The 27804-nt window shown below is 43.6% G+C and overlaps 1 protein-coding gene across 7 annotated transcripts in view; it reads left to right on the top strand.

The window, feature by feature from the left end:
• The first annotated feature begins 6506 nt into the window (after window positions 1–6506).
• The window catches only part of TC2N (tandem C2 domains, nuclear), a 52313-nt gene continuing 31015 nt past the window's right edge, over window positions 6507–27804 (top strand). For 2 of the 7 annotated variants that reach the window (XR_015702292.1, XM_087747534.1), the window contains exons 1-4: window positions 6623–6872; window positions 22381–22507; window positions 23160–23393; window positions 26602–26766. Coding sequence is in view for 1 of the 7 variants with exons in the window: in XM_087747534.1 (XP_087603660.1) it covers window positions 22441–22507; window positions 23160–23393; window positions 26602–26766 (466 nt within the window). In the remaining 6 variants the exon portion in view is untranslated. Of the gene's footprint in view, window positions 6603–6622; window positions 6873–9008; window positions 9182–9718; window positions 9853–22380; window positions 22508–23159; window positions 23394–26601; window positions 26767–27804 lie in introns of those variants that run through there. The other 5 variants (XR_015702294.1, XR_015702289.1, XR_015702290.1 and 2 more) reach the window with 5 other exon arrangements.

The following is a 27804-nucleotide window of genomic DNA, read 5'->3' as shown; positions in this document are numbered from 1 at the left end:
GTTTGCTTCCCAGTGATTCTGGGTGCACTGGTGAGCAGCAGCCAATGCTGCCAGCAGCCCTGCAAAGCGAAGGCCGGGAGGGTGGGCAGCAGGTTGGCTGTATATTGGTCTGTTTGTCTGGGAACATGGCCAAACACCCTGCAGCTGGATTAAAGCGTTAAAATTAGGGTAGAGTGGGCTGGTAACCTCTGTTTCTAGTTATGCTATTTCTTAAGCGGTTTTCAGTACCAAGCCAGACTGGGCTGTTTCTGTCTCCCTGCCTTTCCCTGAGGGACGAGCCCAAAGCTTTAGCTAGAAGTTGAGTGTGTGCTCTCATTTTGAACCGAGCAATTTTAGATGGAAGAAAGCATTCCAGCTTCTGTGGGCGACCGGTCACTGGCCTCCATGGATGTTCTGCCTGGCTCCCTCACTTCCACAGGGCTGGCAGGCTTTAAAGGGTTGTGATTTCTGGGACAGCTTTTTGCCCCCACCTCCTTTAAGCAAGGTGAATGAAGTTTGGCTTCACCTGAAAATAGAAGAGGGAAAAAAAAAGAGTTTTACAACTGTAAACAATACATTATTTTTGTGCTTCACAAGTTGGGCCTGTTTCTTGACTCAGTCCCTTTCCAGAAGGACCTTTTGTGTGTTGCCCTTGCTTCGTGCGCGGGTGACACCTGGCTGGCCCCTGCGTCCCGGGGAGAGGAACATCTGCTCATCCTTGGGCAGGCCTGTGTCTTTTTTCAGGAGAGAGGCCAGCTCTGAGGCCCTGAGCTGACCCCAGAGAGCTGATGGTGTGAAAACACAGGGCAGGGCACCTGGCCCTGACGTCCCAAAAAAGGGGGGGAAGGAAAGGGGCTGGGCAGGTGTTTGGACATCTCCTGTCCCTGGGTCGGCTGCCTGCTCTGCCCTTTGCTTGGGCAGGCAGGTACCAGGCCCCGAGGAGACTGGGAGGACCTGGAGAATAGAAGGGAATTCCACATTGAAAGAGGCATTTCTGGGCAGTGTCACAGGCAAGCAGGACCGGAGCAGTGTTTGGGGAGACACCCCAGAGGCACCCCAGGAGGTGGCACCATCCCAGCCTGGTGGGAGACCACCTCCTGGGGTGGCCGGGCTTCACAAATGGCCTGGGGAGCATCCCCTGGGTATTGGGAAAGGGGTGCTCCTATGAGGTTTTAACTGGCCTGGGCAAGAGAGGAGAGTGAGAAACTGATGGTGGCCAGCTCCCCACAACCCTGGTGTCCTGCCCATCTCCGTACCGTCCCTGGCCCCACAGAGGTGCCCGATGCCCGGGGCTGGAGCTGCCCGGCTGCCCTGCTCCCTGGCTGGGTGTGCAAAGGGGTGGCCTGGCCCCCTCAGCCCCCGGCTTCCCAGCTACCGAGGCTCCCTGCCAATTCCCTCCTCGCTCCCTTCATAGAGCGGGGGCGTAATGAAAATACAGACGTGCATTTAAGCAATTGCCTGCATTTAGACCTCTCTTTCCAGCCCATTTCTAACTGCAGTGCTTAAGCCCCACAGATTTTCACTGTTAGCTGGTCACAGCTATCATTCCTTGACATGCTTTTAAATCAGATGAACTAAAATAGTTCTGTGAGATCTGTTATGTCTCTGGCTTGTAAAATACAATAATTTCTTACTAGGTTACACTAATATTTCGTAATTCATTCTTAATATTATTCTTCAATAAAGCTCTGCGCAAACAATCTATCCCACAGGAGGAACTTCTGCCAGATCCCAGATGTCAAACACATTTGCTTCAAATACAGGAGTTCACGACCTTTCATGTTTGTTAATGTGACGCCATGGAAATTATTTATAATAAATAAGTGTATTTCAGAGTCAGGTGCTCCATGGGGCCTTTTTCAGTGATACAACAGCCTTTCCTGAAACAGGTCTTTCCTGTTTTATTTTTTTTTTCCCTAACAATGAAGGTTTGGGAACAATCTGAAACCCTGTTATTGAACAGACTCCAACTACTGCACTGAAAGGTAGACACAAATGCAAAGGTATCTGAGATTTCAAATCTTTCCTGAAATCAGCAGCAGATAAGATTCTTCCTTTCTCTTTTATCCTTTACCCTGAAAACACAGTTTTCAAACAGCAGACTGTATGGATCCAGGCAAACACTAAATATATTGGCTTAAAGGACCACATCAAACAGGAAACTACTGGAATTTTTTGGATCCTAATGACAGATTTGATATGCCAAGTGATTTTTGCATGTAGCGTACTTATTTTAAAGCTGGGGTATTTTAAAGCACCGCCTACCCGCAATCTTGCAGGTGTAAGAGCTCTAGAAAATATCTGAAGGTGTCAATATGTTGATAACATTTAATGTTATTATCTTTTTTCAGCAGGTGTGACAATGTCCTCCCAAACCTGTGCTGGGATTAAGAGCAGCTGGCTCTTATGAAGCCAGGCAAGAAAAGGATGCAATTGGAAAACACTGGAAGGAGTATGCCTTGGTTCTGTTTCATCCTTTTGTCAACTGTACATGAAGGTTTACAATGCCTCCTGAGTTTACTGGATCCATCATCCTGGATTCCTAGCCAGTAGCCACAGCAAGAAATGCCTCCTGAGGAGGAAACGGAACCTTTTCCTCCTGAATAAACGTGTGCCCACAGTCACCCCTGTTCGTCACTCGAGGCTGAAACTGATGGCCTGAAAACCGCAGCCCAGGCCCAGCAGAGCACCCCTGTGCCTCAGTGGTTATCCACCCAGGAACCTCACCTTGCCTTGGGCTAGTTTGGGGCTGGCAGCCATTTACAAGGTTGCAGACTGCTATGTAGCTCAGAAGCAATTGCTACAGCCTGCACAGATGTGGGACCGGCTGTGGAGAGACAGGACCAAAGTGTTCTGGTGCACGAAGGATGAGCCCTCCTTGGATTTATTATCAGAATGTATTAATGATGTGTGCGTGTACACAGAAAATCTGCCTTATAGTGTAAGACAAGACATAACAAGCCAGCGAATCTCTTTTCAAATTCACAGTACATCATATCTAAATGAGAAAAAGAGAAGGTCTAATTTGGACAACAAAGTGTCTCCATGCAATTGCTCCTCTAGGCACCCTAGCAACATTTTCAAAAGATGCTGGACATCCTGCAATAAAGCTGTGCTTCTGCAGCACTGCGGGAGGAGGCAACAGGCTGCAGTCTCAGATGGTGGACAGAATTACAACGGGTTATGTCAGGAATGCATGACATTAAACATGCATTTGAAAAAAGGAGAAAACAAAAATAATAGTCACAGACTGAATTATAGCAGCTTTCTATAATGAAGTGTGTGGACCCCACCCAGCCTCTGTGGCAGAGGAGGGAAGGTGTCTGCTAAACCCAAAGGTTATGATGGGAATGGAAAAAGCCAGGCTCCAGCTGAGAATAGGACAGGGAGGATGAGGAAACAGTTTCATGTTTCTCCCGGCAAAACCTCAGGGGAGAAAGATTACTGCTGCAAAAACTTTAATGGTAGTAAAAGCCTCTGGCTGCAGAAGTTGTTTATAACGAAGGTGTATTAACTGCTTAGAGACTTCAGCTGAAAAGGACTCTGCTATTTCACTGAAATCTAAGTTGCAAAATCGTTTTTTCTCTCTCAAAAAGCCTCTGCGTCAGAAAACTTAATGTAGTGGCTACACAAGGAGTTTGGCTGTGAGATGTTGTATGCTGTGTGCTGGACTCGTCCTGATAACGCCCTGCTTTTTGGTCCTGACAGCTGAGCTCATCACTTGGCTATTGCGGTATACACCGGATTTTAACTCTGATCATAAGTACATCACTTCGTGTTAGTTTCTGAAACTAAAATATTTTGCAAGCAGTAGTGTTAGACACTTGCTTGCTCTGAAGGATTCTCAGCAGAGCCGGGGAAGCTATTTGCAATCATCAGCTGCTTAATTGCATTTAATCTTGTGCAAACGAGGCAAGAACTACTAAGCAATGACGTTTTCTACTTTTTTGCTTGAAAGATTTCAGTGTGCTCGGTGCAAACATCATTCAACCTCTGAACCACTTGATTTTTAACATGGAAGTTGGCATGATTCACTAAGTGTGCACAAGGGGCGGGATCAGGTTTCCGACGCAAAGGATCACGAAGGAGAATTCAGGCTTGATTTATGCAAAGCTGCAGCCTCCATCAGCATTCCTGCTAAAAACTTTGTTCACTAGAGTGTTCGCACAAAGTGATGAAAAAGGGTCTTAGTCTGTTTGAAAGCTTTTGCAGATATAAAGAATTGCTCAAGAACATTTGTGTCAGTATATATACATGGGGTTTTTATTGGGGTCTACTTCCTAAAGGTTTGAGGCCCAACGACGATACTATGCACTCCTGCTTGTAGCTACTTTCTACAGTCTTCCCTTCTGGCTACTCCTCTTTCACCAAGAAAAACACGGGGAATTTGTAATCCAATAGCATAAACAGCCTCAGCAACAAGTGAAAATGTGCTGTGCAGAGGTTCAAAACAGATGAGACAGGCCTCACTGGGGGATATGAGAAGTAAAGCATAGTCCAGACTAATAAATTCTCCTCTGCTGGCTCTGCACAGGGCTGCTTAAGTGTCTCAGCCCTGCCTTTCTGGAGCTGAGAGCACCGTGGTTTGGCACAGCCAGCCAACACCAGCCCAGTTTATTAGCTTGGTCTTAGCACCGGGGTGCCCTGGGTGGAGGCAGCACAAGGAGGCAAGAGCCGCTACAGAGCACCAGGAACTCGTGAGGATGAGTGGTTGCAATGACGGTCTGGGATGGACACAGAGGAGAGAGGGGCCGGAGCGGGCATCAGTCAGGCATGGGAATATCACCAGATTTCTCAAGTGAGGTTTAGTTACAGAAAGATTAGCAAGTCCTAGAGCAGAGCGTGGGGCACTCTATGCTGCCAGGAGGTTGGCAAGGAAGGAAGAGTGTATGTGCAGCTGACAGAGATGTCTAGGGAACAAGGAACAGAGGTAAATTGGTTTCACTGCTGATCTTCAGACTAGATTTGTTTGGGACAAAAGTCTTCTAAGGGAGGGGGGAGGTTTGTTTCCCATCCCAGCTAAAAAAATCACAGCACAATAATGTTCTCCCCCACCATACAAAATCAGGTCGGCCACATCCATTACCATGTGCAGCTGAATTTTGTGCTTATTGAAACAAACTTCCCAATTTTCAAGCAGCTGAAATCAGAACAGAAGGTGTGTCCCAAACCATCAAAAGAGCCCTGAGGATGTGAGAAGTGGCCCTCTCAAATTACAGAGGACAGCCTTGCCTTGAGAAAGAAAGAAGGTATGTTTTTTTCCTTTAACTGCCTTGTCACAAATACCATTTTTAATGTCCTTTCCTTCACCGGAGAGGCAACCTGCAGTCCCAAAGGCTGGCTGCTACCGCACTGCCGACTCCAGCAGCTGGAGAGCCACTCAGGCAGGACTGGAAGTCGCAGAAGAGCCCGAGAAACCCTTGAGCATGAAAATGCTGACATAACCTGATAGCAGTAAGCTGCATACAGGGACCTTATCGGTAATTAAACACACTTCTATGAACAGTGAAAATAAAGCTGTTCGATCACATAAATTAATTCAGTGAGATGCCTTGAAATGTGTGCTTAATGTGCACCTCAGGAGGACTCAGGTAATTTTGGAAGCATACCAGGTTACTGGTATTTCTTTAAAACAGTGACCACACATAATCTCATGAGCTCCACTAACAGGAATCAGAGCCGCTCCGCTACGTGATACCCCGGTGCCGTGCGACTGGCTCTGTGCGGCGGTGAAGAGAGATGCTTTGTTAGCTCAAATACTGTGAGTCTGTGCTTTTGGCAAAGGGTCTCCCCTTACAGTGGCTCTGGAGCTCGAAGTTGCTGTGTTACACTGCATGACGACAGGCATGGAATTCTTAGCAGCAGGTCCGTGGTGCTATTAAATTTAAAATAAAAAATATCGTCATAGAAAAACTACAGTCTTGGTGGATGGGGAATCCACCTAATGCTGCAATTCAAGAGCTATTAGGGCAACTTCGCAAAACTTCACTGACTGGAAATTTTAAAGCTCTTAGAGTGTAAACAGCATTTCCTTGAGGAAATACTCCCTTTTTCCTACTAACGCAGCCCCACTTCTCGCTCATATTTGCCTCCTGGGGTACTTCAGCACTTCTAGTTCTTTATCAGAAACCGGAATCGAGGAGAGGAGAGGGACAGGAGAGGGAGAAGGAGAGGGAGAGGAGACCACCTTGAGTCTCACAAAACTTCTGCTTCCTGCAAGGAAACTTCTGAACCAGAATTTCCTGCTGAAGTTTCTAAACCAATCCACCGCGTGTGATCCGTGAATGACCCTACAGACTATGCACTCCGTGGCAGGGGCTTTCTCTCACGTGTCTACGTAAAGCCTAACTTGACAGGGATCCGTATTCCAGCTGGACATGCCATTTACTAAGAACAGTATAAAAAATCAAAAATTCACTTTTTCTCTCTAAAACATAGGCCTGGTTTTGCTTCTAGCAAAGCGAGAGGCCGCTTTGGCACTGACTTTGCCGGTGTAACGGTCCAGCGAGTGACAAGGAAAAGTTACTGGCAGCTTTTGGCAGATAATCTGCCCCTGCGCGTAGCTTTGGTGAGGTGGGTGAGCCCCGAGGCAGCGGGGAAATTGCCCGCCGCGACAGGGACCGGTGAGTGGGCGCTGCGGCAGCGCACCTGAAGGGCCGTGTGGGCGGCGAGCCCGGCAGTGCCTGGCTGGGAAGGGCAGGCGGGGGCCGGCAGCCGCCAGGCGGGAGGAGAGGCCTGGGCGGGAGAGGCGGCGAGCGGCCGGGCAGGAGCCGCGGGCAGGGCGCGGCCCCGGGGCAGGGCAGTCCGTCCCGTCCCGTCCCGTCCCGCAGGAGCTGCGGGCAGGCGACAGCCGGCGGCAGCCGCGAGCGGGCGGCTGGGCGCCCTCCCAGCAGGTACCGGGCCGGGGGAGCTGGGCCGGGGCGGGCGGGAGCGGGGAGCGAGGGCCGGAGCCCCAGACCGGGAGGCTCTCTGAGAAGAAGGGGCGGCGGAGCGCGGCGCCGGCAGCGAGGGGGCGGCAGGTGCGGGCAGGGGCCTCCGGGGAGGCCGGGCGCCTGGCCGGGGTGGGGGAGCTGCCCCGGCGGCCGCGGGCAGCCCGGGGCCCCGCGGTGGCGGCCGCCGGCGGAGCCCGGGGCCGGGCGTACCGCACCGAGGCGGCGCGGGTGTCCCCTGCGGGCGAGCCCTCCTCGGGCCCCCGCGGCGGGCGGCGGACGTGGTGGTTTGCTTTCCTTGCCTAGGCGCTCATCGGAAACGTAAAGCTGAGCTTCGTATTTCCAGCAAAACCGTTTGATTGCCGATCGCCAGCAGCCTCCGTAACTCGTGGCACACCTCGGTACCGCAACACGGGCCGTGCGTGAGAGTAAATGGGAACAAAACTAGCCGGGAAGGTTGGCTTTTCTTGGGCTGTCTCGCTAAAGTGACTCTTCCATGTATATCACTGATGCGATTCGAGAGAACGTAACTGCCTTGTGCATTGATACTCGGGGTATTTAAACGTGATGTAATGTCATATACAGTGATACTTGCAATTTGTAAATTACTGTTTTCTCACTGCATATAAGGCTCCTGAGACACAAAAACTAATGATCTTTTTTAAAAACCCTGAGGTATTTCACCTGATGCATACTGATAGGTATATCGAATGGGACCACATGTTTTTAAAGTCAGAATTCTTTAAGGATGTCAGCATATTGATCTACGTGTTTTTTCTAAGTAGGCTAAAACTTGGCAGACAACTACAACTTGCAGAACATGAATTGCAAAAGGCAGTGTTATTGGGCAAGTGTGTGTTAGAGGTGATGCTGCACATCTGTAGTGCCTTGCCACTGTGCTACAGTATCAGTGGGGGTTCTGGAGCGAAGACCTTTCAGTGCCTGGGGTTGGTTGGTTTGTTTATGGCTGTATGAGTGTTAATTTGACAGTGCGCTTCCAAGATTTGGCTCGGGACCATGTTTTCTGTCAAGTGACAAACCTTGAGAAATGGAGGCAGGTAGAAAAATAGTAACTATATTGAACTACTACAGAATTAAATCTTCACATGAATTAGGTCATTAAATTGTACTTAAAACAGTCTCAAACTGGTATTGCTATAAGAAAATGTCCTTGTAAAACCAAAATATTTTGTGTAAATTAACATCTAAGCATTATCATAGGCAAGAAATAACTAATTAGATCATCTTCTCTAGGAACAGTTCAGGTAATTAGCAATACTGTTTAGCCAAAACTCAGAAGGAAGTTGTGAATATAGCTAGACAGTGTTTCCCGTCTGTACTGGATGAAGTTAGCATCAGAAAATACATTATATTTACTGAAGTTATAACCTGCTGTATCCAAGAGCACTGTTAAAGCTGCAGTTGGGATTGTATGCAGTTTCAAACTGTCCCATTCAAAAGCCACACTGTACTTTTTTAATGCATACCATAGAGCTGGATTCCTGGGTGCTTCAGATCACTCTGATTATTAAACAGCAGTCTGAAATAAGTATCATCTTAAATTAAGCTGGTCTTGTAACTTTTCTTCGATGTAGAAACATGCCCAGTGTCTCATGTGTTGCATTTCCATAGATAAGAACGGAAAGGTCGGTATCGTGGCCATTCCTACAATGTACGCTTCCAGTCAGTGCCATCGTAATTGTGCAGGAAGAGAACTAGGTCTCAAGGGATGTGCGCTGGGCCACAACTGTGAAGTGCTTGGGCGTCTAAATGATCCTGTGGGCACCCGCTCCTCAGAGCTAGATCCTTGCAGTCCTAACCCTCTGTCTCTGATCTGTGCAGGCTCAGGTTTTTCCCAGTGATAGTTGCTGAATGCATTGAGGTCTGCTGCTTGATGTGCCTTTCGTTTTGACAGTGTTGATTAGTTAGGTGCCCAAGTTCTCCAGGGATCCAGAAGCGAGGTGGTCCTTGACAAGTTGCTCTTGGAGAGCCCAGGTGTCTTCAGATTACATATAGATGATTAAGACCACTTAAAAAACATGTAAGGGAGTATATTGCCATGCTTTTTATTAATTTTTTTCTTATTATTATTCTTTCTAGGCTTTGTCTAGAGCTCTTACCCCGATGTGAAGAGCTAATTTCTGAATATGCATCTTTCATCTCTCAAGAGAGTGCTAGAGCCATAAACCTGTGTCTTGTTCTGGGCTGGTGGTCTCTGACTCCTTACTTGTGAAAGTGTTTTGCTTTGCTGTCGATACAGAAATATTCATTAGGTGAGCTCTGATCTACAGCTCAGCAGCTAGGGCATGAATCCAGGAGTGGGGAAGTTTGATTTCTAGTCCTTTTCCCAGCTGTATGTTAAATATTAAAAATATATTTGCAGAATACATGTGGTTAAGCAATACTGAATTTCAAGAAAAAATTATTTATTATTAAAGTGTCCCTTGATTCTTGCAAATACTTATAAAAATCACACCTACTAAAAACGCTGCACCCAAAGGGGACCTTGGACTCCACAGAAGTCCCATCAATTCCACTACCCTTCCCTGCACTTAATTTAGGTGATGGATCCCCAGGTGATTAAATCCCCTTTCTTCTTATGCTATGGAAAGAGTAAATGGGGGCAGGATTGTTCAGTCAGTTGTGTGTGTAGGCTATTAATTTACAATGTTGGAGAAAAAGCTCAGACTCTGGTCTCTTCTTCTTTGTCCTGATCATTAGGCTCAGTCATTTTACTTGTTTGTTCTGTCACTTGTGTGTCCTATCAGCTGTTTTGCTTTTTGCTCAGCCTCTGTTTGTCGTACTTGTAGGTGTTTTAGTTTCAGATGTACGTTACTCTAAATGCGCTCCCCAGGGCTGCGGGTTGGCTGTGAAAAGGGCAGTCCTGCTCTGGCCCCCCGGTTTTCCCCGCTGCGCATTCTGACCCCACCTCGTGCAGTCAAGGGTGAGTTGGAAAACTGCTTTTCTTTTTTTTTTTTTTTTTTTTTTTTAAAAAAAAGTTTGTTTATTTTGGTGGTTTAGTTTTCCATCTAATCAGTGAGCTGGGCCAGCTCATCGTGCAGCTGCATGTTTACTAGATCCAACAGGAATGGTGTTGGCAAGGGAGAGCCGGACTGCCCCTCTGGTAGCAGCCAGCCCTTTAGGCAAGTTCAGGAGAGGCCTGCACAGCCCCCATATGTGGTTGGCAGAGCCAGAGGACCTGCCTTAGAAGAGCAGCCTCCACTAGGAAGCCAGGCTTTGGCTAGCTTAGGCCTACTGTCTTATGTGAATCCTACCCACTTTGGCTTATACCAGAAGTACCCTTTGACTTTGGTGGAAACATTTGTTGAACTTGTTTGCTTGATTAAAATGCTATTTACTTAATTTAGTGAATTTTGCATGATGCATATTCTGACCTATTGCTCCCCTCTTTGGACTCTTGTTTAATTTTATGAAAGAAGGACTTTGTTTACTCTGAATTGCTATCTCCCAAGATACCTTAAATCTGGTAAATATTCTCTCTCTAATCTAAGTAGGACAACACCCAATCTGTCAGCAGAGAACCTAAGATCTCCTCTCTTTAAAGTGAAAGGCAAAGCAGGCTTTGACTTTAAGTAGGACAGGCTGAGTTTGGGTTAAGCCATGTTGTCATTCTGGTTAGTAATGCTATTCAGGCTCCATCAGAAAGATAGCTTATGCAGAGAAAAATTATGTTGATAGCCTTTTGCGGCCGGGATGAATCTTCAGACCTAAACTGAGGAGCCTCGTGTGGGAAGAGGTTCAAAGCCTGGGTTTGGTTTGAACTCATCTGTGTCTCTCTTGCTCACGTTAATACATCAAACCATGCAGAATTAGTGAGGACATTTCTCTTAAGCTTAGTACGAGTGTTTGCCTGTCATCGCAGCTGAAGTTTACATTAATTCAGTGCCAAAAATAAATTATGTCAGCAATCTGATGCTTATCTTTCCTGTAAATTGTACCCTAGTGATTTTGTTCTGAAGCTTTGTTTTTCAGTGATCTAATAGCCACATTTAAACTGGAGAGAACAGTTACTTAGGCTCCAAACGAAGGCCCTTGGTCTTTGGGGGGTTCTTGTGGTTGTTGCAATGAGCTTTGGGTCTGGTCTGAAGAGCAAGTTCTGGAGATGCTGCTTTGGCCGTTAAACCAGCTTTGAAGTCCAAGAAAGCAATCTAGAAGGACCATGACCCAGTGACCTCAAAACCTGTTAGGCATTTAAATTAATTTGGCATCTACACTTTGGAGCCTGGAACTTGGATGTGGACTTGTACAGCGTGCTCTAGGCTGGGCAGGTGGGTGCCTGGCTCCCTGCCCAGCTCCCATGGGTGCCGGGCAAGGCAGAGGGCGGCGTGCTGGGCCCCGGAGCCCCTGCAGCCTCATCGGCAGGGCCTGCTTGGGATACGTTAATGCACACGGGTAGCGCCTCAGCTTCGTCTGGAGCATGGAGAGCTGGAAGGCTGCTTGGCTTTTGTGGGACAGCCTCGTCACTACAGCTGTGGGAGGGTCCCTTTCACCTGCAGCAATGCAACCCCTTGCTCTCTCAGAGCCCTCATGCCTCCAGGCCGAGGGGGCTGGATGTGGCCCTGTCCGCCCTGCTTGTTGAAGCTGGGCCCGTGTGTAAAGCATCGGGCGGTTCACGGGGCCAGAAGATGGCCCAGCCCTTGACCAGGCCTTGGCAGGGGCTGGAGGGGGCAGATAAAGGGGCGCTAAGGGCGGGTTCTCTTTACAAAATTCAGGCATCCGGTCTGCTGTGTGTGTACCTCTTCCGATGAGGAAAGCACCTGCCATACAGAGAGAAGGGTTAGTCAGAGCGAGGTTGAAAAGTAGCTTGAGCTAGCAGTGTTTCTGTGGTTAGCAGTGAACTGGTACAAAAACAAGTTGTTTCCTGTTTCTGAGAGATTCATAAAACGTTGTTTAGTACTGATCTTCTAGGTGACAACAAAACATTGTCAAGACCAGTTTCATTTCACAGTAGAGGAAAATTCAAACCTTTTTAGTTCTGTGGGGGTTTTTTTGTTGTTCTTTTTTTTTCCCCCATTTACTTTTCAAAATGGGATTGTTGGCCTCTAGACTGGGAACTCTCTGTCAGTCTCCCATTCAGGTTCTCTGTCTGCTCAGCAGTGACCAGAGTAGCTAAAAAGTTTCCTCCATGAAACCTTGATTAAACACAGAACATCTCCCTGAATCATCCTGGCTTTTGTTCAGTTCAGTGGTACGTGTACTTCCAGATCTAGTTTCACCAATGTGTGAAATCATGGGTCAAAAATCTCTTGTGAAGAGTGTTGATTTAAACATAACAGGATAAAAAAAACCCCATACATTCATGGTGTAGCTATTGTTCACTTTGTTTTAAGCAAATCTGTCCTGAGGGGAAAGAGGGAATGGTAAGTTCATGCTGCCAACTTCTGCGCTCAGGACCTCTGTCCTCTCAGAAAGGAGCGGAGCCCCACCACCATGCTCCACAGTTGTAGCAGCATTTGGCCAATAATAATTGGGATGTTCGATGCTCCCATAAAACTGAGACAGTTCTGATTTCTTCTGGTTTCTCCCAATGTCTATGCAAAATTCTTTAATAATGCCTCTTTTATGCAGTGCCTGGTTACCACTCTCTGCCTGGGCAGCTGCCAACTATTCCAGCCAGTACAGCTCTCTAAGAGGCACTGCTGGGGCTGTTAAAAGTGGTTGGGGGCCCCTGGTCTGGGTGGATTTAAAGCAAAAAGTAATAAATTGTTGTACCTTATAAAAACGGGATCCTCCTGGACTTTCATTTTCAAGTGTGTGTAGGCAGCTTCCTCAGCTCAATGCACGTGCCCTGCAGAGCCGTACTCCCAATCTGTTTTGGATTTGAATTAATTAGGATCAGTTCCCATTTCACGTTCTTGAGTCATTAATTTAATCTGTTTTCATATATGAGATGTACTGCAGTCACCTGTTTCCTTTCTTACTCTCAGCCATAGTCTTTTATCCTTCATTTATACAACTTACATATTTCCTTCCTCTCACCACAATGCTGTAACTGGTTATGGAGTGACAGTGTAGAGCAGAAATGCTGAACAGGGAATCCTCATCCTGTGGAAACTCCATAATTTAAAGTTTTTTTTTGTTTTTATCATGAAACAGGATAATAATTATATGTAAAATAATTATTAAATATTTAATGTAAAATAACTAACAAAAAACTGCTTCACCTAAAACAAAGCAGTAGATGTGTATGCATGCATATGCATGCACATATAAAAAGAAATATTCCATGTTGACTCTTGTAGGTCAACAGGGTTCCCTTAAAATAGTTTTAATAGTAATGAAACTGCATTTTTCCATGCAAAACTGTTTGGGTTTTCTTCTTTTTTCATATATACAGGAGGAGCTATTTTTCATTAGCTGTCTGGATATTGTATGTGTTTCCGTGTGTTTTCTGAGTGGCTCCATGGTCATGGCAGAGGCTGAGGAGTCCTGGATGCCATGCAGTGCTCTCTTTCAGTGTTGCACTGAGTTGGTTTCCAAGGGCCATCTTTTCAAAGCTAGGCACGTTTAGCCATGTTAGGGAACTCCACTGCACAGGCAGATGCTCTTGCCTAAAATACCTTCTTCTCGGCTGTCCTGTTGAAAAATGCATCCAGATGTTTCCAGTTCTCTTTGGTATCAGGGCTATAGAGTGACTGCTGACAGTTCTATTTTTGTGGCTTCCTGGCATTACTGCAGAAGGAGAAAAAATTGGATTAAAACCTGACACAAAATACATAAAGAAAGTCTTAAGTTTTAAGTTAAATTTTAAAGTAACCAGTGGTGATTGTCATGATTTTTTCCTAATCTGCTTAGAGCGAAGGACTTATCTTATGTTGAATTCTTTCCATGTTCTCATCAAAAGCCAAGTTCTTTTTACAGATACTTCAGTCTCTTAAGTTTTCTTTTCTGGTGTCCTGACTTCAACTCTTGCTTTGCTGTTTTCCGTCTGAGTCCAAAATGATCTGCCGTCCAACATAATGGATTTATTCTTTCGTGTTTCCTGCCCCAATACATACCATATTGTACATCCTTGTCCAAGTCAGTGAATTTATGTACAGTTCACAGGAACAGTGTTGTCAGTTCAGTAACTGGATGAATTGGTTACTTGCCTAATGCAGCATTAGGAAGAAACGCTATCTCTATCAACTTTTACAGCCCAGAGCATAGGGCTTCAGCATATTAAAATCCCAAGTTTTAAGCTTTATCATGGGATAGATTTATAATGTTCCCTTCTTAATTCAAATATAAATCTCGCATGAGAAAAATTGGCTCAGATGTATGAAAATTGTTCTTTTGGCCCTTGTAAATAATATTATTAATCTTCTGCATACTGGAGCAGGCCTGGATTAAGTCTGCATTTAAGGGCTGCAGGTGCAAGGCTATAATGCTAAGCCAGAGTCAGGGTGTCCCTGGGGGCCGTGTCAGAAGGACAACTTTGGATCGTGTACTCGTGCCAGGGCTTGTTCTCTTTCTCCAAGGGGTGCCTGGAAAGCAGAGGCAGTTGTTCCTGTAGCACAATAGCTCAAGCACACACACCTGCTCAGCTTTATTTTTCTTCAGGGAAGTAGGCAAGAGCAATTAGTTCTTCTTCGTGACGTACTCTCAGTTTGGTGGTCTGTGCATGGGCTGCGTGTGCAGATGCGCTGAAGGCCATTTGGCCTCCTCCAGTCTGGAGCCCTGGCAAGAAGCAGCTGCTGAGCTGAAGGAGAGCGCAGCTAGATTGCACAAGTGCTCTTTCTGTAGGGCTCAGCTCAGGGCCTGCATGAAGGAAGACGTATATTAGATCATCTTCATCTGGACAGAGAAGCTGGAGGGAGAAGGCAAAGTTGCAGTGGGACACGGCATGGTCTCTCACGTAGGAAGACATGGCTGTTCCAGGCAAAGCTTCTGCCATGGTTCAGTTAGAGCTAGACCTCCTCAGCAGGAGAACATATAAAGCAGCTCGTGGGATCACAGTGAGCTCTGCTTTTACCGCTATGACAACAGCTCAGCTAAGAATTGACTTCTGAGGTGGCTTTCTTCGCCTCAGGAAAAGCCTGCTAAATCTGAATAAGTAGTATTTTTGTACAGTTGTCACATCCCGACTGATAGCAGTGAAGTATTGAGCACTCCCGCTGATTACAAGGGATCTCAATACAGTGCTGTGGGAATGAGAGCAATCTTGCCCTTACAAGTATTAATTAATGAAATATATTCTCACCTTAGATTATCTTGTGACATTGTTGAGTCTGAGGTGCACAGTTCAGTTGTGGTATCAGCCTGAATAAAACTGGTCAGAGAAGAGGGATAATGTTTTGAGAACTATACAAAACAGACTTGAATGGTGTAAAACCTACAGGTTTAAACTTGTCTCTGTGGCTTGCTTTGGTCTATTTAGCTTACCGAAGAGAACTGTAAGAGAAGGTTAGATCCTAATCTTTTAAGATCTGAATGAAGAAAAAAGATACTACTGATAATTAACACTCGATATAGCAAAGATATAAAAATGGGGGGGGGGGAATTAAACTGGAAGTAGATTTAAAATATTAACAGTTAAGGCAATTAGCTATTGGAATATTTTCTGAAATAAAACCCAAGTGTCTTCCTGCTTAAGTTGTGCAGTGTAGTGCAGGAGTAACTGGTTGAAATCCGGTGGTGTCAGTAACTGAGGAGGGTGGGACAAGGGCGCATAATAGGCCTTCTGGTCTCCAAAAGTAAGATGCTGCTTTAGCAAACTGGAAGTGAACGAGAGGAGTTTGCAGGACTCGACCATGCCGGCTCGACCAGTGGTCTGTTCAGTTCATCTTCCTGTTTCTGGGATCAGCGAGAGGAACCCGTAAAGCTTCCCCCGATGGGCTGTTGTGCCATCATTTACCAGCGCGGGAAGGTGCTTCCTGTGCCTAGGCAGTTAGTGGTTTGTTTGCATCATGGAGCATGACACTTTTCCCAGCAACTTTTTACTGTCTATTTCTGTTACTAGGTTTAGTTGTGTAACTACTTAAACAATGCCACTAGGCTCTTTGCCCCAGGAAAGCTGTGCAACGGTCCATCATAAAATCCCCATCATCTAAACTAGGTCAATGATACATAGTCTTTTTTTTTTTTTTTTCAGTTTTGAATATGTAATTGCACTTTTTCTTCATCTATTTGCTGCACTGGGAGGGCTTTGCATCTCTTCATTATGTTCCTGTCGAACTGTTTGTAAGATGTCTCTCACAAGAATGCCTTTCTGGTTGTGTCCTTCAAAAGCCTTCTCATAACTTCTCTTCTTCTGTTGTGTAATTTCAGCATCTCCTTTGTGATCCACTGCTTTCAGGGTGAAATCCCTTTCTTTTTCCAGGCACAAAAGAAAGGAAATCCTCATGTTTTCTTCATTTCCTTGGAAGGCAGAAGAACTGGCATAATCCCTGCGTGCAAATTCCCAGAGCTTTCATGCTTTTCCCTGAGTTTCGGTTACAAGCAGAGAAGGAAGGTGTATGTACACACACACCCAGTAGTTACTGCAGATACCACTGTTGTGGGGTTCTCCTGAAACAGGCATAGATATAAGCCTTTTATCATGCACCTGGTAGGTGTGTGTTAGCGTGACATTTTTTGTTTCTTTTTTTTTTTTTTCTCTTCCTCCAGACAACCTGCTACTGCCTAGGTTTATAATGAATAGGAACAAAAGCTTGTATCCTGTCTTTTCACATGCTCAGACACACTTTTGAAGTGCCTCTTTCCCCTGTGTGGATGGTACAAATCAGACCTGCCTACAGTCCCAAAAAAACTACAGCTTTTTTTTAAACTGTGGATTTTGTGTCTTTGGCAAGTGTACGCCTGTGCGTGGCACTATGCGTGTATGTGGGTGCATGTGTTGTCCTTGCTGCTACAGTAGCAAAGTACCTGGAGGCAAATTTCTCAAAACCATTTAAGCTGTTTTACTAGTGGTGACCAGTTTTGAGATGCAGTGGTCACAAGCCACCCTTCTTCAGACGAAGAGCTGTGTTCAGGCCAGTGCACAGCTCCAGACGCTCTCCCCCCGAAACAGAACTACAGAACAGCTGGCTGTGGAAGCTAAACCTTTTGCAGCATCTGCACCCTCAAAGAGAGTCCATCTGACCTGCAGCAGAAGCAGCTTCTGCTGTGTGAGTTTTTGTTAATCCTCTGGAGACCTGCAGTGGTATTGTTATGCTCTTTGAAGGATTTATATGACCGGGATTGACTGCATCTCCTGGATCTGAAAGGCAGAAAGGCACAGAGGTAGCATAAATGTGGTCTTTGGCTGACGTGTGAACTGGCAGGCTTGAGCTCGCTTTCTCCACAGGGCAGATCCTCAGCTGTTGCAAAGTGTCGTGGCCCCACTGGGGCTCCTAGAGCTGTAGACACTTATGTCATTCAAGGATGTGATAGGACAAGAGGAAACGGCCTCAAGTTGCGCCAGGGGAGGTTTAGGTTGGATATTAGGAAAAATTTCTCCAGTGAAAGGGTTATTGAGCATTGGAACAGGCTGCCCAGGGAAGTGGTCGAGTCCCCATCCCTGGAGGTATTTAAAAGATGTGTAGACATAGTGCTTAGGGGTATGGTTTAGTGGTGGACCTGGCAGTGTTAGGTTTATGGTTGGACTCGACAATCTTAAGGGTCTTTTCCAGCCTAAATGATTCTATGATTCTATGATCTGTCCCAAATGCTTAATAACAACCGATCATCCCTGTTGCCAGATATTTTCTTTTACACCTCCCGCTTTGTGAGGACTTACTGCTACTAGAAATGTTGCCGTGATGTGTTTCTGGAACACAAATCTGAGAATGTGTTTTATACATTTATGGCTGGCAATAAATCTCGTAACGTTTGAAACCTCTGGTTTAGCCAGCTTTCCCAGTTTGAGATCAGCTATTTCACCTTTGTGTCTATTGCGTAGTTTTAAATGTGTTACCTGATCGACTCCCGTGGAGCACTGCTGTGACTAAATGCAGTAAAAATACATCGGCAGCCTACAAACTTGTTGCAAAACACACCCTTTCATCATAAGGCAGCAAAGACCTGACATTTCTTTTCAGACTGCTTTCAGCTTTTAATATTTAATATTGTGATCATCCGTTTTCTATCATATTCTTTTCATTTAATGAGTTGTTGAAAATATTTACTTTCTTCTCCAAACATCTCTGTCTTGTAATCATTCTGGAGGCATCTGGAACTGAAGTCTTCGATACTGTGTTTATCTGATTTTAGCTCATTCAAAATTTCTATCAGAGAAATCTGGAAATCATTAAGATAATTTATGTTCTCCATCTAAACCCATTAAAATAGTAGTGACTGTAATTCTCTAGGCTCTGCGTATGTGTGTGGTTGGTTTTTAGGCTTTGTTGTTTCCAGGATGTTCTAATAACCTTGGCTCTCCTTCTGCCTTAGTGTGGAAGGACTATTGCTGAGTTACACTTGATTATCTTATTTTGGCTTGATACTGGGAAGAGAGAAATGAAAAAGCTTACTGAAATTGGTGGAAAACACCAAGAAGGAGGGAGAACAGAGTGACAAGATCTGGGTTCAGTTTGCTCTTCTACTGCAAATGATTTGATTTCTCTATCTCAGTATTTTTTGTCTGAAAATCAAGGATCATTCTTCTTTTCCTCCTGTCCTTTTCTCAGTCTAATATCTCCAAAATGGAAGATGTCTTTGATGTATGCACATTGCCTAACAAAAACTGACCTCAAAACTTAGAGATAGGGTCAAGGAGTTCTAACTACTTGTTAAGATGGATGGCACTACTGGGAAGTCAGTACTTCTTTGGAATTTGATGGCGCACCTAACATGTCTCTATGGTTCAGGTTTATTTGGTAAATTTATTCCCAGACAAATGCATGTTAGTACAACCTTTTAAACAACTGTTAAATGATATACTGAGGATTTTTGGGTAGCTGACACCAGCAAAAGGTTCTGGCATGTGGGAGAAGTTTAACCTTTGATAGAAATGTCAACTTCTGTGAAGATCATGAAATATTTGTTTAATCTTCTGTAAGATTTTTGTTCATTTTCACTTAATAAAATATACAACAGAACCTGCTAAATTTCTCTCTGTCCCACATGGTTAAGACAAAACTTTTGCATACGGTGAAAGTTGTATAACTAACTGTAGGCAACTTGGGAAATAGAGATACAAGAAAATAAATGAACTGGGAGCCAAGCCATCTAATTTACCACCAGGATTGCTCTTCTGAACTAAAGCAAAAAACCAAATATATTTATCTCTGTAGCTTAATTAAGTGAATAAAGCTTTAAAAAGTAATTGAGACCATCCGTGTTGTGATTTCATGAACAGAGCAAAGTGCTCTCAGCAGAACGAGGGAGCGCTGTATCTAGATGATCTGCCCCTCAGCAAATGCTGTCACTTTTTTGTAATGTGGCTGTGGTATAAATCAGCAACACAAGCGCAAATTTTGTCACTGAAACCATTACATTTTTAAGCTTAAAAAAAGTGTAAACAGTGTTCTAGTCTCTTACTCTTGGAACTTTCTTTTCAAAATACTGTATTTAAGCTGAAACTGTATTGGAAACTCTAAGCCATGTGTCTATACACTTTAGCGTTGGCTACTGATATTACCTTGCCTACAAAACAGTAATCTCTCCTGTACAATAGGCAGTGATGAATTGCTTAATATTTGTCTTGAGATAGGAAAAAAAAAGTATGAATGTTTGCATATTGATAAATGGGGAAAAAAGGTAATGGTCAAAGACTATCACAGGTTACTTGGTCTTACTGTGAAAAACATGGTCTTTTTTAAATGATGGACATACAAAAGACGTAGAATTGCATTATTACTGTTCTATCCTCAATACTCGTATGTAGCCCTTTCTTTCTAGGTAAGGCACTCAACCCTGGGATGGAAAGGCAACTGCTTGTGACAGACGGTTTACATTTGTTTATTTGCTCACATTAATGGTTCCAGCTAGACAGTTCTGGGGAAAGAAATTACTACCGTGAACTGAATTTTCCCTGATGCAGAAAAACTAATTTTTCCACTTTATGTAGCTGGAAAGCAGGGCGGTTACTAACATTTTGGTTTCTTCACCAGCAGTAGCAAATAAATTCAGTTTGGATGTTTTGAGATAAAAGATTGTTTTGCGTGCGCAAACTGCCACTGAGGCTTAGATACCATTGTTGCAAAGGTTAGAGCAAATGAAGCAGCTGTTCCAGCCCAGTTTAAACATGGTGAACAAGAGTAAAAGATATTAACTCCAGCTGTGTACTGAAAACAGCTGGGAAGGAAAATCACTGCAAGGGAACCTTAAAGTAAACTTTGGATTCTAGCAGGCTTAGCTATCGTGAGTGCGCCTCTGAGGGAGGAGCAGCAGTGAAAATTTGATCCTTAGAAACGTGGAGAATTTAATGAGAAATTCCCATGCCTCTTTTTGTGCTTCTGTAAAGATGCAGGTTCTGGAGTCGGTGGTGTCGCATCTGAAGATTTTTTGATGCAGATCTCATACTGTACTTATATTCATGGGCAATTTTGAGATCAGGGCAAGTACGGAGCGATGGATTCTGTGCAGAGTAATGGTGTCCCTTTTAAAGCGGGATATTGCACCCCTGCCCTGTCTGGTTAGAGGCTATGCTGTAATCTCTTCAGTAGTGTTCTGTTTTCCAGAATAAGGTGTACCACCAGTATGCAGGCTACTTCTGAGGTTTTTATATTTGAGTCACTTGCGTTTTGTTCATTTTGGTCTGTTGAGCACAAAGAGCAGTATAAAACTAGAGGAAATAATTAATGTGACATAGTGGTAACACCAGCAAAAATTATTCAGAAAAATTGTATTAAACCAAATATTCCCTTAGGTCCTTGTTGCAGTAGAATAAAGGTTTATTTAGGTTTAGGTCTAATAGGAATATATTTTAAGGATTTCCTTCTAATCAGTGCTTTGTGATAACTCATGATTAAGAATAATTCTGGAACAGTTATGTAGTTGTAATAATAAACCTTCATTATATTTCACACTAGTATTTTAAAGATAACAAGTTAATTCAAGGCTTCCTTATGAAGCCACGTGCTCTCAGTGACTTTGCAAAACCCCTAAGTTAAAACATAACTAGGAGTGCTGAGGTACTGTAGAGTGCAGAAGAGCAGGTCAGTAAGTATATGCTGCATTTGGTCGGTATTTGCAAATTGATGCATCTATTGATAACTTTCAGTTGCACCCTACCCATGGAAATAAATAATGTTAAGACAAGAAAGCACATGTTTTCTCAGCTAGATGAAAAGTCTGTAGCTTAATATCTCTACTTGGCATTGATTGGAATTTTGAGGGGCTTTTAAAGCAAGAAAAGTTTGGGGGATATTAGTGTTATTTCCACAGTATTTGTGTGGTTCCCTAGCTGTCTTTGAATACACATACAAAGAAAATGGCAGGACTGTTCACGCTGCAGGTGGGAATGGCTTCTGTGCTGGAGCACGGGTGCTTTCAGCAATTTCTTGCTATTAAGGTAGCTGAACAAATGCATACATTTTTGTGTAATTGTCATCTCTCTGTGCTTTCCCCCTTTCTCTTACTTGTTGTCTTACCCATCCCTTCAGCTTATGTTCATGTTCTGTTTGGTGTCTTCTAACCTCCGTGGAGTTGGAATCAGGTCTTGGGTATGTTCTACAAAGAACTTTGTGTACTTTAGGTGCATGTAAAAGGACTAGACTTAGACAGCTAAAATTTTGGGCAGGAGGCAATGCAGCTGTCTGTGTCCCTCTGAAAAGAGAACAGAAGGATATGAATAAAGACATTTAAATGAGGCCAGTTAGTATTGTCATAAAGTTCTTTTAATGTTAACCAGCTGTTATAGACTTGTTCTCATTCTTTAGGAGATTACATGCCTCTTATTTTGCTGGAAGTCAGCACGCTCTATTTCTGTATGCATAGCAGACAATTATATAATAAAACAGGTCTTCAGTTTCATGTGTATACAATTACGAGAAAGTAGTAGTTACTCAAAGAAGGCAATTTTGGCATCATTCATAAAGAGTGTTTTCAAATGTAAAGTATGGAGTATGTTGAGCGAAAAATGTAAATGCAAAAAATGGATGTATGTGAAAATAGTACAAGAGTGAAAGAGGATAGGAGAAACATGACCAAGGGAAACGGAATAAAAAACACATCTTGCAAATGACTTGACAAGACCACATCAAAACAGCTGTAAAGCTGACTAAACTCCAAAGCCCAGTGGCACACACAAATATGAGGAGAATTTTAGTGTTCCTGAAAGACAGGGACCTGTCTGAATGGGTCACTGAAAGTACTTGGATGCCGTACATTAAAATGATTATCTCTTTCCTTGTGCTTTTATATAAAAAAAAATAATTTGTTTCAGTGAGAGAAATCTGATGGCTCTGATCCTTTTATGACTAAAGTAACTTTCTCATTGACCCTGGGACTGTGTCCAATAAGTAATCATGTATTAAATAACTGATAATATTGCATATTGATTTCAATTATTCCCATCTACTACTGTTTGTTTTATTGTGTTTTTCAGGTTTGATAGCTACACTGGATCTTTGATTGTGGTCTCCTCTAAATTGCAACACTGAAAACAATGGCAACAGAATGTATAAAAAACTGCTGTAAATTGTGTTTCTGCATGGAAAAAGAAAAAAATGATCGTGAGTTCTGACATAATGACATTGACTAAGGGTTTTGCTGTTCTGGCTTCATTAATGATGAGATTTCCCATTAATAAAATGACTGTGACACCCCGATAAACTTGAATTCTTTTACAACATCCAAAATTCTTTCCATACCTTCACTTGGAGAGTGAACACATGCTTGTTAGTGTTATGAATTGGAATTGGAACTGAAAAATTACACTTGTCTGAAGTCTGCTCCTTGTAGCGTGGAATGCTGTCCAAAAAAGCCAACTTTTTTACCCAAGGTTGTGTAAAGGTCTTGTATCTTTCAAACTCTGAGTGAATGCTTTTTTTTTAAACTCCCTGGGGATTTGCTGTTAAGATTTTCTTTGATGTCTTAGTTGTCTGAAGAACTCTTCTATGATACAAGTGTACCTCTTGTATAAATTCACTTAAGAGCAAGGTAGCTATAAATATAGAAGCTTGGGCAACAAAGAGTTTGGATCGGTCATGAGGATGTATATCTTTTTCCAGGTGCTAGTCCTGAATGCTGGTAAATCTGAATACTAGCAGCCGTTAAGTAATGTATCAAGCACAGATCCTATTAAATAAGAGAGATCTGTTCATAGCATTGTTCAAAACTTAATGCACATGTGGACTGTCTGTTTTTCTTGTTCTTTATTTTTAGCAGTTTCCATGGTGCAGGAATCTGAAGCAGGAGCCGCAAGCAAGCCAACTATTGTAGAGAAGCCTCCATTGTCTTCTGTGTCAGTGAAGCGTCAAGTTGGCTGTTCAGAGGATTATCTGCTTTCTAAACTGCCCCTGGATGGTCAGGAGGTACCATTTGTGGTCCCTCCATTCAAATTGGCTTATGTACAGCCAAAGAACCTTCCTAGTATCTCCCATGCTGGAGGGATTCAAGGTAAAACATAAACAGCATTGCTGAAATAGTTGTTTAGCTTCTGCTGCTCCTTGAAAATTGTCAAGTATTCCTACTGAAAACATATGTTTGCAGAACTTTTCTAGAAGCTTGGTCTTGTTTCTTTCTTTTCTTTCTGGACATCCAGAGAGGTTTTGTGAAGGATGTCATCCCACTGTGAATCTCTGTGATGTTTTATGAATAAAACTGAAAGGGAGGATTGCACACCAGTGCTCATACTCAAAGTAATGGCAGACACTTAAAGGAAACGGAAGCTTTAGTAAAGAATTTATTGCAGGCAAGGAAAGACCTAACACATCTCCAGCATCTAGATCACTCAAGTAAAGAAGGAGGGTGGTCTGGCTTTCATGTTTAATGTACTGATATGTTTTAACATACTAACACATCTTCCTTTTCAAATTTTGCCAATAGATAGCATGTGCTACTACACGGCGGAATTTTTTTCCCCTTACTATTTCCTGCTCTTTTTGCTGCTCTTTGGGAGGTCAGGGGTCACAGATCTCAGCGGTGTAAGGTTACACATGATACTATGATTCTTTGCTTCACGACAATCTTGTGCTTCAACCTCTGCCAGCTAGTCCCATGCTTAGACTGCCAAAATGATGTACGTGCAATTTAGGCACAGTGGCATTTTAAAAGTATAGGAGCCTGGCCCAGTAACATGAGTTACAGGGCACATGCTATTGCTAGGCTCTTGGTTGTACCAGGAGATGCCTAGAATTAGGTAAGGGAAGATTTTGGCACAGCGGCATACCTGAGCGGTTGTTTTCTCTAGAGTTGCTTTGCCTCAAGGACGTGATAAGTGGATAATATGCTTTTAGTCCCATGTGACTGTATTTCTTTTCTGAGGGTGGAAACCTTAATAACTGAAAGAAGTCAACCACATGTTGCATAATAACTAATGCAGTACTACTTAACCTTTTTGTGTTTGTGTGGTTTTACTCCCACTGTTCTCTCTCTTTTTCCCAGGTCCTTGCTGTTGCTTTTCTCCTCCTGCATGCTATTACCAAACTTTCTCCTCACCCTCACCCACCCCTGCTGGTAACACTTGCACCAGAGCCAAGCTAATCAGCCTAGCGGAGCTTTTCGGTATAGACTGGCCATTCTCTGCCCAGTCTTTTTAGTGGGCTTTATTTGTGATGTCCGCCTCACCAGACACGGACAGGCAACCTAATAGTTGGAGGCAGAATATGAGGCCCTCCTCATCTCTGAGCCTGATCTCCTTCAGCCTCCCTGCTGCCCTGCTACTTCAGCAGCTAGTTCTTGTAGGTCCATACATGGACAAGGTACAGCAATGCGGGACGTGCTCCTGGTAATCCTCTTTCTCACTGGGTCTGGGTTCAGGCTCTGCCTTCCTTTGTCCTACTTCATCTTCAAGATACTGTACAGAGCAGTCCATCAAGGACTCTAAGGCAGGAATGTTCTCCAGGGAGAAGGAAGATGTGTCTAACAACCTTTAGATAAATGTTTTCTTTGTTCGTGCTGTTCTACACAATCTTACCAGTCAGTAACTTATAAACCAGTGACTTATCTTCATTGGGAATTCTGGTTCATGATCATTTCTGAAGGACCTGGTGAACAGAGTGGCCCTTAGGCTATAAAGCCAGTAGATCTTCTGGCTGGATGTCCTGACTCTTCATAATTGTCTCTCTTAAGCAAATATTTTAAATTCTTGAACAAATACTTGAAAAGTGGCTCTTATGTCAAGTAGGAGACTTCCATTTCTCTTTCCAAATATAAATACTTATTTTTTAAAGTACAGCTTTTTAAGCCTCATTAAAGTTGTGTTTAAAAATGCAAAGTTTACTTTTTAGGAAGATTGACTAAATACAGTGAAGTGTGCTGTCATTCCTTCTTCACATTAGCCAAAGCACCAGCATATTAAAAAAATGTATTTAGAGTATTTGCTTCTCAGACTGTTGTTAAATATATATAGAAGTCCAAGTTCTGCTCTCGGATCCACTCCATTTTCTGTGCGTGTCTGACCATTTTCCTTTAGTGAAACAGGATGTGCTCAGTGTTAGCTCTTGGTATCCCTTCTGAAAGCAATTAAGTTCTGGCAGCCTTTCTCTTCAGTACTCACTGCAGCGTGTCTCATGCTCTCACAGAAGTAAGCTAGCAGGAAGGAGTGTGCTCCTGGTCTGGAACACTGGCTTTTCTGTCATCTGCTGTGTATCAATTCTTTATGGCCTCACTTCTAGCGTTCATCCTAATTTACGTCATGCTCAAGCCTGTTATACTTGAATTCTTGCTTTATAATCTCTCATGTTCCATCTCACTGTTTTAGTTATTCTTTTTTACTTACTCTACTAACACCTGGAGGAAAGGATTTTACAGCAATAAGTTTGCCTCTTACGGTGCAACACACTTGCAGAATTGAAGGCACTTTATAACAGGGTAAAGAACTTTTTAACAGATAGGTTGAAGTTCAGGGAGGTGAAGTGAAGGAAGCAAATGTCAGATCTTGGCAGAGTCCAGGTCACCCCATCCCCATTCTCTGCTGTACTGTTATATATGGCTGATTTTTGCTCCAGACAGACAAAACTACAGCAGTGTTCCTTACTGTTCTGCTGACCAAGACCTGTGTGCTTTTTCTGAAATGATTATAAATAAAGGAAAGAAAAATAGAGCAGCTGTGCTGTAATGGGCTGAGTAAAGGGCTGGGATTCAAGCACTCTTGGATTTGTCTACTTGTGCCTCAGCCAACAATTCAAGTCGTTTTGGACCAGTGACTTTACCACTGACAGACTTCCATTATCTCCCCATACAAGACCCTCCTGAAGGTCTGGGGGTCCATTAGCCGAGTGGGAACGTCCTGGGGATAGCCAAATAAGTCAGAGGTTTTCTGTACACATGGCCCTACTTTTCCTGTTAATTTCTGTCTTGCTGTCTGTCTTTGGAGCCTTCTGTATTTTAACTAGTTGAGCATTATTGTGGAACTCCAAGACAGAGTATGCATGGCTTTTTATGGACAACTTATTCTAATGTTTGCTAGCACATCGTGGAAATCTGACATAATGTGTATGCGTGTTTTCTTTACTTTTTTCTTTTTTTTTTTCCCTTTTCCTGAAGTAGATAATATTGAAATATTTCATCCTTTGCCCTGAAGGCACTCTGCCTGCCTTATGAAGCCAGGCAGCATGTGTTATGTCTGGAACTCTTGCATTTAATGTTTACTTGTGCACCGCAGAATCTGCCAGAGCCTCATTTGGTGACCGGAAAGCAGAACTGCACAGCATGTACCGATGGCCCCGCTATGACGTGTACAACCCATTCTATTTGGAGCATCGGGTTTCGCCAGATCTGATGAGGCGCTTCCAAGCAAAATCAGATAACAGGAAATTATATGGATCAGGTGAGATGGACTGCACGCTTACTTTTCTGCTTCCTTCCTTTCCCAAGGTTTATAGGGAAGAAAAAAAAGCCACTAGTCTACGGAAGACGTGTTTGATTATAGCAGTTCTCAAACTGGTCTGTAAGCTACAGACACTTCTTTGTTGGTGAATTGATTTGTGGAGCCAGCTCTGCTTGATTTCCAGCCACACTGTTACTTTCTGTCTTTTGGGGGCGTAAAAAGGCTTGCACGTGTCACACAAAGGTAGACAAATTGGCAAAGCGAGCTAGTGTTAGCTGCCTCTGATCCAAACAGGATGCAGTACTGGAGATTCCAGCTACCAGTAATAGGAGTGTTTGAGGGAGACAGAAGAAGGAAGTTGGGCAGCATGCTGAGTGGAGGAATGCCTGAGGAGTACATATATGGAGAGAGGAACAGGCACCACAAAACATTCAGGAGCAGATGATAAGAACAGGTGCAAAATGGGAAGTGATGCTATATGCCAGCTTTTTTGTAGTTTGCTTTTGAAGGTGCAGATGTGTCCCCACTTCTCATTGTGTAAGTGTGTTTAAGAATGGGGTGGGGGCTGTGAGGTAGTAAAAGTTTAGATAGAAAGTGTTTGGCTACCTAGGTAAAAATTTTCCTCTGTGCTGTTCATTGGTATATGTATCCTATAATGAATGCTGTTTAGAGTAAAGTAGTGACTAAGTGTTGTTTGCAGTAAGTGATTGCGAAGGCAGTTGCATTCAGGAAATTCATATGCTCGAAGAAATGTACACACCTCTCTATCGAGTCGGAAGCTGGCAACAGCATGCATTTTTAAAGACGTTTTATTTAGAATTGTATAGCATGCTTATTTTACAGCTGGGGGAAATGTCTCAGTCTGTGTCCTGTTTTAAAAATAATTCTGGATCACCATAGAGACTACATGAAAAGACTACTCCATGTATTTTTTTTAAGAGAACAAAACACACGTAGAATTTTAGTATCCTTTAACACATATGGTTTTGCTAGGCTTTGTAAGCACCTGTGGTGGGAGCCAAATGGATTTTATAAAAC

The sequence above is a fragment of the Nipponia nippon genome, unplaced genomic scaffold (assembly GCF_047370975.1).
Source record: "Nipponia nippon isolate SJK-2023a ecotype South Korea unplaced genomic scaffold, ASM4737097v1 scaffold_11, whole genome shotgun sequence".
NCBI classification, from domain to species: Eukaryota; Metazoa; Chordata; class Aves; order Pelecaniformes; family Threskiornithidae; genus Nipponia; species Nipponia nippon.
This window is presented reverse-complemented; position numbering and strand designations above follow the sequence as displayed.